At 47.6% G+C, this 12,888-nt stretch overlaps 1 protein-coding gene across 6 annotated transcripts in view; it reads right to left on the bottom strand.

Annotated features, from left to right (window-relative positions):
* The window catches only part of KDM4A (lysine demethylase 4A), a 41,790-nt gene extending 29,507 nt beyond the window's left edge, over nucleotides 1-12,283 (bottom strand). For 2 of the 6 annotated variants that reach the window (XM_036347765.1, XM_036347766.1), the window contains exons 1-7: nucleotides 9,355-9,492; nucleotides 8,333-8,508; nucleotides 5,191-5,305; nucleotides 3,804-3,997; nucleotides 1,719-1,768; nucleotides 873-976; nucleotides 203-340 (exon numbers count right to left, since the gene is read on the bottom strand). In XM_036347765.1, coding sequence (XP_036203658.1) covers nucleotides 203-340; nucleotides 873-976; nucleotides 1,719-1,768; nucleotides 3,804-3,997; nucleotides 5,191-5,305; nucleotides 8,333-8,508; nucleotides 9,355-9,492 — 915 coding nt within the window. Of the gene's footprint in view, nucleotides 1-202; nucleotides 341-872; nucleotides 977-1,718; nucleotides 1,769-3,803; nucleotides 3,998-5,190; nucleotides 5,306-8,332; nucleotides 8,509-9,354; nucleotides 9,532-9,646; nucleotides 9,801-11,865; nucleotides 11,963-12,129 lie in introns of those variants that run through there. The other 4 variants (XM_036347760.1, XM_036347763.1, XM_036347761.1 and 1 more) reach the window with 4 other exon arrangements.
* Between the last annotated feature and the right edge of the window lie 605 nt (nucleotides 12,284-12,888).

The raw sequence follows: 12,888 nt of genomic DNA on the forward strand, positions 1-12,888 counted from the left end.
ACTTACACACGAAAACCTCACTTTATACGTCCCGAATCTGAACAAATTTTTAACGAACGCAAGATGTTGGGCACTTTTGCACATTCCCAGGCACTTGGTTTCTGAACTGCAGAAGATCAAAGAGACGTTCTAACCAGCAGCCAGTGCACCTAACAAGAACCAGACATGTTGAGGCAGAGGGACAGAGAGGCCAAGCACTCACCAGCACTGCCTGTTTGCCATACTCAATCCACCGCCGCGTAGCAAAATTGGTAGACTCTGCACAGTTGAAGCCGTGGTTGAAGCCGGCGTGGTAGCCATAAGGAAATGTGATCATGAACTCTCCAGCTTCCTGAGTGACCTGCGCAAGAGCAGAGTTGAAGCAGCTGCATCCAACTGCAGGAGTGGTGTGGGTGGCGAAGGACTGGTGAGGGGGGCGCTATGGGCTCTCACCCCTGCCCTTCCCGGCACGGGATGGTTTCGCCTCCTCCTGGCACCTCCCCACTTCCGCCCGTCTCCAGAGCAACGCACCAGCTAATATGCACCAGCTAATATGCACCAGCTAATATGCTAATGACCTAGTCGTTACCCTTACAGCGGATCGACCATCAGCATATTAGCTCTTTATTAATATAGATTAGAATGCCACGACTATAATAACCATTCTTCCAAAGGAACTCTGTTCACGGGGATTTGACTCCCATCTGGTCCCGGGAAGGTCTAGCAGCCCCACCTTTAATACCCTGATGCCAAAGTGTTGTTATATATGTCAGCTTTGGCCCACACCTGGCACAGGGTAATGAACGAGAATAAAGCTCCTCTCTGTGAAACACAGACCAGAAAGGGCGGTTTCCGTGTGAGGCTAAGGATTTCCATATGTAAAGTCAGCTCACCTTGTCAAAGGGAATTCCGTATTTCTTCAGCATTAAAGGGGAAATCAAGGTCATCTTATGGCGGAGAAAAGCCTCACAGCTTTGAGCACTTCCTGGGAAAAAGCCTGTTTAATTGAAAATAGGCACACGTGAACGGTGCTCCACACTCGCTCTGTAACCCTAGCATCCTACCCCTGTGCATCCCGCCTGGACAATACGGGGATAAATCACCAAGGTGATCTCTATGGATCCTTCAGCCCCAGCCCAGCTCCAAGATTCCACAGTGAACCTCTGGGCTCTCGCGGGTAGGCCGCCCGTGGGTAATCAGATTCTGTTTGGGGACGTGAGATGACCCAGCAGCCCGTTTTCTGATAAACAGCTTTGACACGCTTTCAGACCTTCCTCCATGCAGCTGCATCCTCAGTCTTTGTTAGTAACATGTCTACTACAGAACAGACTACCCAGCTCTCCTGAAATGGGCTCTCTGGAGGAATCATCTATCAAAGGCCACTTTAAGGAGTCAACGCATTAAATAATTCCATCCTGACTTGAACATTTGGGTTTCTGGCAGAAGAGTCAGACCCAATATGACAGGTATACTATCTCCGGTCAAATGAATCCGTGCTCGATAAAACCAAGGCAAAGACCGTCTAAGAAGGAATTGCCGAGTCCCTTCCCAGGACAAAGTGCGGAAAGGCTCTGTTTTTAGTTGCTCCATTCGGATAACTAGCCTGGCAGTCTGGCTTACCCCCCACCTGCAGGCCTGAGAAGGGACACGAGAGAATCTGACCACAGAGAATGGACGCATTAGAGCAATGAGCACAGCGCACAGGAGGGTGTGAGCCCGCTGTGGAGGAGACACAGTACCTTTGGCGAGGCGCTCCAACCGCTTCCCGTGCTCAGGGGGAACAGAGTACCTGCAATCACATAAAGGCATTGGACGCTGAGCAGAGGACAGGACGGGAGCGGAAGGGGCTGGTTCCCACTCTCAAAACAGCTCAAGCTATCAGGTTTTTCAACCTCCCAACTACAAAAACGAGAAAGGAAACCTGGAGAAATGAAATATTAGACTGTTTGGGCAGAGCAGCGGGGAGCCCAGAGAGAAGTGTCAGTGAATTCCTCTTTTCTATTCATTAATGAGACATTGCTGTTTACTGTGAGCCAGGATTTAGGTATGCACTCAGTGTCGCTCTCTATGATGTCCTAAATGACATGAAATGAAATGCAATGGAATGAAATGAAAATGAAAATGAAATGGGAGAAGGATGGCATTAAAGTGCCCCAGGCAGACCTGATGGCCGAACAGTGACAGGATAAAGAATAAAAAACAAGGCAAAATGGATTAGACCTGGCCCCATATCTGCTGTTGAACCCATCTCCCCTTGTCCCCAGATATACTGATCACCCAGTAGTTACTCCTCCACCCAGACACCATAGAAACTGCTCTTCATAAAAAAAGGCCAAAAAACCAGGTAAGACTATTCAAAACTTTCGCTAAACTGCTAAACTTTACAGTCTGAAAAGCACAGAAAGTCTATTCTAACCTTTATAAGCAAGTCTAAAGATTATTCCACAACAAACACTTCCCATCCCAAAAGCTTCATTATGAAACAAAACAGATGCGGATGTTTGTCACTGGAAGCACTGTGGGCAACCGTGCAAGCCCAACTCTGGAGGTCCCCCTGATGGCCTGAAGAGTGCATGTATAACCAGAAAACCTGTTCTTGACACGGCAACAGAAATCCATTCTCAGGGAACTTTGGCGTAAACGTGGTGAAGACACAAAAGCTACACTGACAGAGTCTCCAAGTCTAGCCAACTAAGGAAGGTCATGGGACAGTAGGTCAAAAAATTTTGCCAAAATTATTTGAAAGAAGGAAGGAAAACCCCTGGGAAGGGATGTGACTTTAGATGCTGGAAAAGGGCAGGAAGATGGATCCAGTGCCCATGACTCCTCATGGCCAGGCCCATGCTGTTCCTCTGGCTTCCTCACTCACTTCAATCATAGTACCTGGCACCCAAACCACTATGATCTTCCCCTAGTTCACTAAAGACATCACGCTGTCTCTCAACTCAGGATCTTTGCCCAGGTTTTCCAACCACTGAGACACACTTCCCGCAGCCTCCCTTCTCCTGAACCCACCATCGTCCCAACCAGCTACTCAGCTACGTCTTTCTCATTTGCTAGGTCTCAGCTTCATTGTCACCTCCTTCAGGGACACCCTCTCTGATCGCCACCCCTCATGTGCCCTCTCCACATGGACCTACAGCATCCACCGTCTCCCATCAGAGCTTCCCTCACACTTTGCATCTCCTGTCTGTGACGGTAGCTACCTCACCTGTCTTATTCACTGCCGTTGAATGCAGCACCTTCACTAACTGCTGAGCCAGTTAGTGATGGACCGGCAGAGGGAGAGAAGAGAGAACACATCTTTGTCTCCCCAACTAGACTAAGGACATCCTGGAGAGCAGGAAGCATATGCTGAATAGCCTTGCATCCCCTCTTGCGTTAAGCACACACTGCTGCTCACCAAATATTTTTTTCCATGAGGAAAAGGAAGTTTTCTATCATCTGCAGGCGGGGCTCTAGCCTTGGAAGTCTGCCTCTAAGAAATAACTCAGGCCTGCTCAGAAAAAGAAACCAGAAAGCGGTGGGAGAGGTGGGAATAGCCTCTGTGGCTCTCAGTCACTCAGCCAGCTCACGCTTGCACACAGTGGTACGAAGTGCCCCGCCCTCTACTGTAAAGCCTGCTACTCCAAAGGCAGTCTGAGCTCCAAAAGCATCTCAGCACTTGGAAGTCTGTTTAAAATGTAAAATGCCACTCCCACCCTAAGCCTACTGAACCCGAGCCTGCATTTTAACAAGCTCTGGAGGCGTTTTCTGGGCACAGGAGAGCTGAGGAGCCCCCTCCCTCCCGAGAAGCTCCAGCGCCAACTGCAGGCTGACTGTACCAGGACTTGGGTTCTCCGAAGTGCAGGTAATTGATGCTGTATAGGTCCATATCTTCAGTGTGCCAGGCAAAGGATGTCTTCCACATGCCAAAGTACAGGTACGGGGTGTTCACACCCTCGATGGTGATCCCACTCTCCTTTTCCACCAAGTCCAGGATGGTTTTCAGCCGGCCAATATTCCACTCATCAACATGCTGCAAAGGAAATGACAGTCCAGGGCAAGTTATCAAGATTATAAATCGAGGCTCCGAACCTACAAATCATGGAGTAGGTCCCAGGTGAGCTGTCACCTCTAACGAAGATGTGGAATAATGTCAAAACAGCATGGACATGAAGACCACAGCATCCCTCACCCACTCTTTACACCACCACTGGAAACGATGCCATTATAACCTCTGAAGGACAAATACCACTTGGTGAGCACTCGTATATGAAAGATGAATAAAGCAGTGACAGCCACATGTTCTAAACCCCAGAATAAAGAGTTTTGAACTGAAGCTAAAGAAACTTATGACAAAATAGAAACTCTTAAACCATAAAATATACAAAACATGAGCATGAACTAGATCAATCTGTGACTTTTCTAGCCCCACTTTCCACTGAGCAGTGTTCTCGGTAAAAAGTTTTACCCAGTCCTTTTCTGAGTTGTAATGGTCAGCAAGGCGCCCACCGCCCATGGCATGTTATGGATTATTATTCCCTGCTTGTGTCTCCCCATCCCAGGTCCTTACAGCATCTTCCCACAATTAATGTCCCTGCTTCACTTCCCCACCACCCAAAAAAACTCATCTATAAACTTGGAATTCACTTTTTAAACTTCTTCCTTCCAATAATTTACAAAAAAAATTGGAATTAATCTGAGTGATAATCCTTGAAATGTGCTACAAATTTTTTAAACGTCCAAAAAAACCTTCCAAACATTCCTTCCTTTTACATTCCAAGCCAGTGCAACTGGTTAAAACAGTTTTTGCTACAGAACGTTGTTTGCTGGTTCTGAAAATCTAAGTAAGTTTCACTTCTTAAATATATATTACTTTTATTATAGTCAGTGATCTTTTTTCTGCAGAAACCACACTGCTTCTCCCCCAACAATTCATCTACTGTGATCCCACCCTTTCAAGAACTCATCAGCTACCACCCACAGACTATTCTAACAGCCCTGGCAAAGAACACCACACCACCCGATTCACATGTAGAGTGGGAGAAGTAGCATTCAGTCACATGCAAAACTACCCCCAATTAAGCGAGCACGGCACATCAGCTGGTGGTGGATCATTCCCCCATCAGCAAGCAGCTTTCAGGGGCCTACTGAGCGCTGGGCAGATAAAATGTCATTCCACTACAAAACTACAAAAATGCTGCGCAGAGAGTCGCCAGAGAGCCTCACCTTTTCATAGAGAGTGCCATTCACGTCTGCGCCATAGATTGGCGGATTGAAAGTAAGATTTTTCCAGTATTTCCGTTCAAGCTCTTCAAACTCACTATAGCGTGGGGTACAGTACCTTTCAAACATAAAAGAAGTGTTAACCACTTATAAGGGACTAAATTCTTGAACAGCACAAGACACAATCTCCTATTCCAGAAACAGCAAGCTATTTCAAACGAATATGACATAACCTCAGCCTTCAAGACTCTAAGATAGTAACTCCCTCAATATCCCTTCCGTGAGCTCTGGGCCCAAGGAAGGTGATGTACATGAATATATAAGCGCATCTTCCTTAAGAAGCATGGTATCTTCAAGTCTTTGAAGAGAATCTACTAAAGCTATACACCCAGCTAGAATCAGAAGTAGCCTGGCCACCCAAGGAGAAAACAGCTGACAAATTTGTGAGATCCCAAAACTGCAAATCCCTATACAGCTGACCTGTGAACAACACAGGTTTGACCTGTGCAGGTCCACTTACATGCGGGTTATTTTTCTGTAAACATATTTTCTCTTCCTTATGATTTTGTTAACGTTTTATTTTCTCTAGCTTACTTATTATTATAGGAATACAGTATACAGCCCTGACCGGTTTGGCTCAGTGGATGGAGCGTCAGCCTGCGGACTGAAGAGTCCCAGGTTCGATTCCAGTCAAGGGCATGTACCTTGGTTGCAGGCACATCCCCAGTAGGTGGTGTGCAGGAGGCAGCTGATCAATGTTTCTCTCTCATCGATGTTTCTAACTCTCTATCCCTCTCCCTTCCTCTCTGTAAAAAATAAATAAAATATATTTTAAAAAAAAAAGAATACAGTATACAATACATACACAAAATGTGTTAATAGACTATTTATGTTACCAGTAAGACTTCCGATCAACAGTAGGCTATTTATTAGTAGTTAAGATTTGGGGGAGTCAAAAGTTATAGGCAAATTTGACTTCACAGGGTGGGGGTGGGAATGGGGAGTTGACGCCCACTCCAACATTGATCAAGGTCAACTGCATATCAACAGACAACCGAAACCCAGCAGCCTGGGAAGAGCGGAGGCCTTCCACGGCTCGCTTCCCTGGTAAGTGAAGGAAGCGGCTCCCAGAGGCTCGTGTGTACCATCACTGCCACACTTCCAGCATCCAATGCAGCAGCTAACATTCAACAAATAATCGTACTTACAAACAAAACAGTTCAAAACCCCTTAAAAATGATTACACAGCAATTTTAAAAAGAATAATATATAAACCTAAAGGGTATTTGAAAACGAACATTATAACTCGAATGGCAAAAAATATCATGAGCAGATAAAGAGTGGAAGCAGAGACCAAAATGAAATTGTGTGGAGATAATGGGATGAGTGAGGAAAAACAAATCTTACTTTAGATACTGGCTTATGTGTTAATGTCAACCTAGTGAATAATAATGTTTAGAACTCTGAAGTTCCCTTTTAAACATAAATAACTTTTCCACCTCCAACTGATCTGCTTTATAAATTTAGATTTTTTTACCCACTGCGTTCTGCTGACCATGCAGATAGAAACCAAGGGTAAGACTTTGTTGTATGTCAGATGAAAAGAAAAGACACGGGCTGGTGAACTTAAAAAGAAAGGCGGTATTGTGAGAGGAGAAAAGGCCTACCATATGTTGACAAGAAGAGAAGGCGGGCACAGGAGGCTGAGGCCCATGTGAAACAGAAAGCAGGTGTGCTGGGTGCTGCCACCCCACAGACACACCACACAGACAGAAACCAGACACAGGGTGACACAGCCTTTCGTCCACAGAGCATGTCACACTTCTTCAACACGCTTGCACATAAATTATCTCATTAGACAGCAGTTGGCCAGCACTATACTAGCAGACGTTTAAGCGTTAAGCTGTCAATAAAACTGGAAGACCATATTTAGAATCATAAGCCAACGGAAAAGAAGGCAAAGCGCAGAAATAGAAAGAGTGAGATCTGATGTGAGAGAGAGAGATGATAAAGCACATGAAGTCACGCCCCCAAAGTGTGAAGGCTGGCAAGCTTCAGATCCAGCTCTGGGCCCGTTCACAGTGAAGGCACATGTCTGACTGGCTGAAATCAGACATGCGTAGATCCGTAAGGCTCAGGAGAAAAGGGGAAAGGAAGGAATCCCTTGTGGAAACTCAAAATTATGGAGTGGCACGGGAAAGGAGAAGATCCAAGGGAAAGGATTAAGAAAGAGCAGTGAGAGCTGATGAGGAGAAGACAAAATTCATTCGCTGAGATCAAATGAGAGCTAAATGTTACAAACGGCAGAGAAAATCAACTGAAAACAGCAGGCCTCAACAAAGACAGACGTTTCTAACACAGACAAGAATGTACACATGAGGAAGAATGGAGTCAGAAAATAGCAACCAGCTTGGCAGTTCATTCACATCCTGTTAATGTCAAAGTGGAAAGAAGTCGTGGCCGGGTTGGCTCAGTGGATAGAGCGCCAAGTGAAGGGTTCCGGCTTCGATTTCAGTCAAGGGCATGTACCTTGGTTGCAGGCTCAATCCCCTGTCTTGGTCAGGGCATAGGAGGCAACCAATAGATGTGTCTCTCTCACCTCAATATTTCTCTCTCTGCCTCTCCCCCTCCCTTCCATTCTCTCTAAAAATGAGTGGGAAAATGTTGTTGGGTGAGGATTAACAACGACGACAACAAACAAACAAAAAGTGGAAAGGAGAAAGCAGTTTTATGGGTAGTGAGGATTTTGAGCATGACTAAAGACAGAAGGACCCAGAAGGAAGAGATTAAACTACTGAGACCACTTTCAGATCAGCAAGTGATTATCAATACATCTGGCAAAAGCTCCCTTTGAACCAACTCCAGCATTCTCCTTCGGAAATCTGCAACTTACGGAGTCAGAAAATGGTTCTCCTTTTGATGGAAAAACAATGGGACTACTTTATGTGAGAATATGGACAAGTTGAGACTGTGACACAGTCCTGAGAGGAGGGAATGCTTCCATTAAAAGGTCAGAAAGGGAGACAGAAGCTAGAGCTGGGACACTGGTCTTCAGCCAGACAGCAGCCGTCTTGAAGACAGCTTTGAGGAAAAGTTAAGTACTAGACGCTAGGACAGATAAAGGAAGAAACGTGTTTCCACTCACTTATCACTATTGGCTATCTTGCGGAACTCTCGAACAGTCATGGCTTTCTTCTGAATGTTGTACTGAGTGAAGAGCCCAGACTGCCCGGTCACCAGCTGCTGGATGGGAGCCGGAATGACCAGCTCATCAATGTCATCATAGGACGCTCGAGGCTTCCACTCCTTGGGAGGAACAACCTGTCGGGAACACAAGAAACAGAGACGGGTCGGAAACCTGGCGAGCTGGTCGGCGTCCCGGCAGTGTGCAGGCTGCTACCCAATGGTAACAGTCAATTTTACTAGAAAGTTACTTTGCTTTAGCCAGGCCCATCCAAATGCAGCCAGTCACACCGTCATGCTAACCCTGATCCAGTTCTGCCACCGACTAGCTGCCTGGTTGCCATGCACTAAGGCAGTGGTCGGCAAACTGCGGCTCTTTGGCCCCTTGAGTGTGGCTCTTCCACAAAATACCGACTTCTGCGCATGGGCCACGAAGTTTCAATCGCACTGTACGTGCGCGCCCGTATTTTGTGGAAGAGCCACACTTAAGGGGCCAAGAGCCGCATGTGGCTCGTGAGCCGCAGTTTGCCAACCACGGCACTAAGGTAAGTAATACTGTTTCTCAGCCTCAGTGTCTCATCTGGGCACCAAGAGAGGAGGATGAAGAGCTGATTCTCTCTCACTGAACAGTCCACACGGGAAGCCAGATCACTATGAGAGTGCTGGCTGTGAAATGAGAACAAGGGAAGTTTAACGGCACAAGCGCGCAATGACAGATAAAAGCACTCAAGCACCATCTCCACCAGAGGAGGAGGCACCCCAGCAGTGGCCCTGACACACTGGCTCTTAATGGCCCTTTCACGGATTCCAAGCAGCTCTCCCCCTACAGAAAGGAAATGCTTCAGATGCTAACGAACGGAATTAACTTGCAAAGAGGACAGCCCCCGCAGCTCATCACCCTGCCAGCCTTTCAGCAAAACTCAGTTCTTCCACCTTCCTGCTGCCCTGGCACAGAAGCCATTGCCGAACAAGCCCACCCCTCACCTTGGCCAGCCCAGCCCGATGAGCTCCTTGGGATTCGATGTAGGCAATGTATCGACTGAAGTTCCGGAACTCCTCCATAGTCGGGTAAAAGGTCATTATCCGAGCGCTGGGATTCAGGGTTTCAGATTCAGAAGCCATTTTCCCTCCTTTTTGAGGTCACGTTGGTCAGGCAGGAATCTGAAGAAATTCATAAGAGCACAAAGTTGTAATTAAAATTAAATGCTGGGACTGTCAGTGCTGAAAACAGTAAACGATAACTTAGAAATTCTGAAGAAGTATTAAGACCTCACACCTGGCCCTGGCATGTGTGCTCAGTGGTTAGAGCATGTTCCTGCGCACCAAAGAGTCTTGGGTTCGATTACCCGTCGGGGTGCAAAGGGGAGGCAACCTATTGATGTTTCTCTCTCACATCAATGGTCCTCCTCTCCTTCCCTCCCTCTCCAGAATCAATGAAGAACAACAACACATATATCCTAGGGTGAAGATCAAAAAAAAAAAAGACTTCACACCTGGAACCTGCCTCTAGATAAGTTATTTAAATGAACCAGAAATAGACAGAAAAGGCTCTGCTTAAAAGAACCTGATGCATCAACATTGCATGTACTCAAATCTTATTTAAATGGAGACATTGTTTAAACTAATAAAGGGAAGTGGTAACTATTTGATTGTTGGTCCTATCTAGCAATACAGCCACCCTGCCCATATTTCACCCTTACCTTCCAAGTCACTCCGCTCCCTTATTCTCACCTTGCTAACTGCTTTTCAGAGTATTAAATATAATCTACGATAACCAGATTTAAAAAGCAACCTATGGGCTCCCTCCTCAGGAACAGCTTTAAAATAGGATTACAGATTCCTAAGAAAAGTTACTTAGTTACAAGATTACAAAATAAAGTTTCATGTAATTAAAGTACTTTGAGCCCTGGCTGGGTAGCTCCCGTTGGCTAGAGTATCATCATCGTGATACATTTCCGGCCGGGGCACATATAAGAAGCAACCAATGAATGTATAAATAAGTGGAACAGCAAATCGATGTTTCCCTCTCACTCAAATCAATAAATAAAATTTTAAAAAGAAAAGATATACTTTTTTTTAAAAGTACTTTGATATTAGTAGCATAAGCTATGATTTTTAAAACTATATCTAAACCAAAATGCAGTTTCAGCAGCACTTAATGAAGTCAAGTAGAGACTGGTGTGATTGCACTGTACCCAGAACTCAAAGGACAGAATTTAAACAGGCAATAAACTGGCAACACAGGGCAAACTTCATAACTGACTAGAAAAGGGGAAATACTTTGTTTTTAGATGAGGCCTCCAGCTGAGTGGATACATCCCCGTTACCAGGCACTACAAAAGACTATTACAACTGAATAAAAACCAAGCATATCGGCTCAAAGGAGCCAGTTAAAAAGCAAAAGGAAATTCTAGAACTCCCCCAATCTGGGCCCCAAAGCCATGGCAGTTCAGCTCCAAGAGTGCCTTTGGGAGCTCGAGAGCTCAGAAGTGAGGAAACTGCCTCCAAGTTTCCATGGGAAGACAGCATGGAGGAGAGCTGTCTCAGGTAAGAGAGAAGACAACTCAAACCCCTCCCTCCCCACCCTTTCCCCCCCCACCCCCGCACACAAACACCTATCTCTCCGGCTTCCATTTGCGCCCCGCCAGGTGCTCTTCATGTACCTTGCCAAGCCTTTGCATGGCAGTATACTATTATCCCTGATTTACATACCAGGAAATCTGCCCCCAGTCCTGTAATGAACTCCTGGCGCTCCTTCCATTGCTCTGTGCTGCCTACATAATAATAATCTCCAGCTAGACTAAACCCATTAGAAGGGCAGACCCAATGGTAGAGGAGCCGGAAGTTTATTCAATTTTGAAGACCCTCTCTTTTAAAAAGAATACAAAACACCTTACTTTTGCAAATTTTAACAGAACATACAATCACGTGAAAACAGTGTTAAGGCCCATCCCCCGTGTGGCCCATCGCCTCTGGACTTGCTCATTTCTGTGTGCCCGGAACCTAGAACAATGCACGGCACAGAGTAGGCACTCAGAAACTTGAATAACTGATTCCCTGCCCTCGCCTCCGTTGCTCATTTCCTTTCTTCAACCCTCGGATTCCCTTCCCCCAACCTATCCCCTGGGGAAAGCTCCTGTTCCCCCAACACCTTCCTGCTCCCATCCAGCAACAAAGCCTGGTGGTTCCAGAGCACCGCTCCGGAGTCCAAGCAACTCTGACTACAAATCCGGCCTCTGCCATTTACCAGCTGTGTGCCCTGGGCTGTGTGAGCTGCCAGGGCCTCAGTTTCCCCACCGTAAGACGGGGATCCCAACCTCCTTGCTGGCAGGGTCGCTGTGATTAACTCAGATGATGCAAGCAAAATGCTAAGCACTAGGCCCGGTACTTAGCCGCTCTGTAAAGGCAGCTATTGCTAAGAACCACTTCAAACGCCCGCCCCCTCCCCACTCGGCAGCTCCCCCGGGTATCGCTCCCAAGATCCCCAAACCTCACCGTATCGAGGCCCAGCCCCTCCTAGCCCCGCCGCCCAGGCGAAGGGGGCCCGGCCGCAGGAAGAAAATACTGCCCAGTACACCCGCCCCCCTTCCCGACGACCATTGGCCATAAGAAATTGGAAAGGACCAATCCCAGGATGCATTTCAGAAGCTCCTGCTTCCATTGGGTGAGAACCGTGCCCATCACTCACTCCCCCCCCCTCCCCCACAGGATCTCACGGTCAAGGCCACAGCAGCAACAACTCGAAAAAGATTCCGAAACCTTACGGTTCTCGCCGAAAGCCCACCGGCCCGGCAGGGCTAAGACCCGGCTTCTGCTGCCGCACCAGCCGATCTCGCCGCTTCTCCTGCCTGAGAAGGACGAAGCCCCGCCTCCCCTAAAGTCGGCCTCGGCGCAGCCGCACAGCGCCCCACAAAGTGAGCCAATCCGAGGGCCACTATAAGCCTTCAAACAACCAATGAGCACGCGCTGCAAGCGCCCCAAAGTCTGGGCGTATCAATCGGCTCTGCCTATGAGCACCCGCTCGGGCTGTTGCCAGGAGGAAACGCGGGGCCTCGGGACCGCGGCCACTGAGCATCTCCGCCGAGTGCGGAGCTGGCCTATCGGAGGCGGGCGTCTGGCCGCCCCCCGCTAATGAGGACAGAAAGAGGCGAGTGCCTAGCCGTGGGTAGTGGGGAGGGGGGCGGGCGAGGGGCTTCCTGCAGGGTGCTTCTATGCAGGGGTGGGCAGAGGCTTTTGTAAGGCCCTTGCCTAAGGCAGAAGTGTGCTTGCTGGGAGTCCTGAAGGGGCAGCTTCCGAGGTCTAGGAGCTCCTGGTAAGGTGACCAACTTGTCCTGACTTGCCCGGGACTGGCTCGGTTTTAAAACCGAAAGTCCCGTGCTCTGGGAACCCCCTCATTCGCTGGCACACCCAGGCATTTCTTGAAGAGAGCAGTTCCTGAATGGGACAAGCTCTGTGGGTCATTAGGACAGCCCTAAGGGGCGATGTCCTTAAGAGTCATTAAAAAGCAGTTCCCCAGTG

This window comes from Myotis myotis, unplaced genomic scaffold (genome assembly GCF_014108235.1).
Source record: "Myotis myotis isolate mMyoMyo1 unplaced genomic scaffold, mMyoMyo1.p scaffold_m19_p_2, whole genome shotgun sequence".
NCBI classification, from domain to species: Eukaryota; Metazoa; Chordata; class Mammalia; order Chiroptera; family Vespertilionidae; genus Myotis; species Myotis myotis.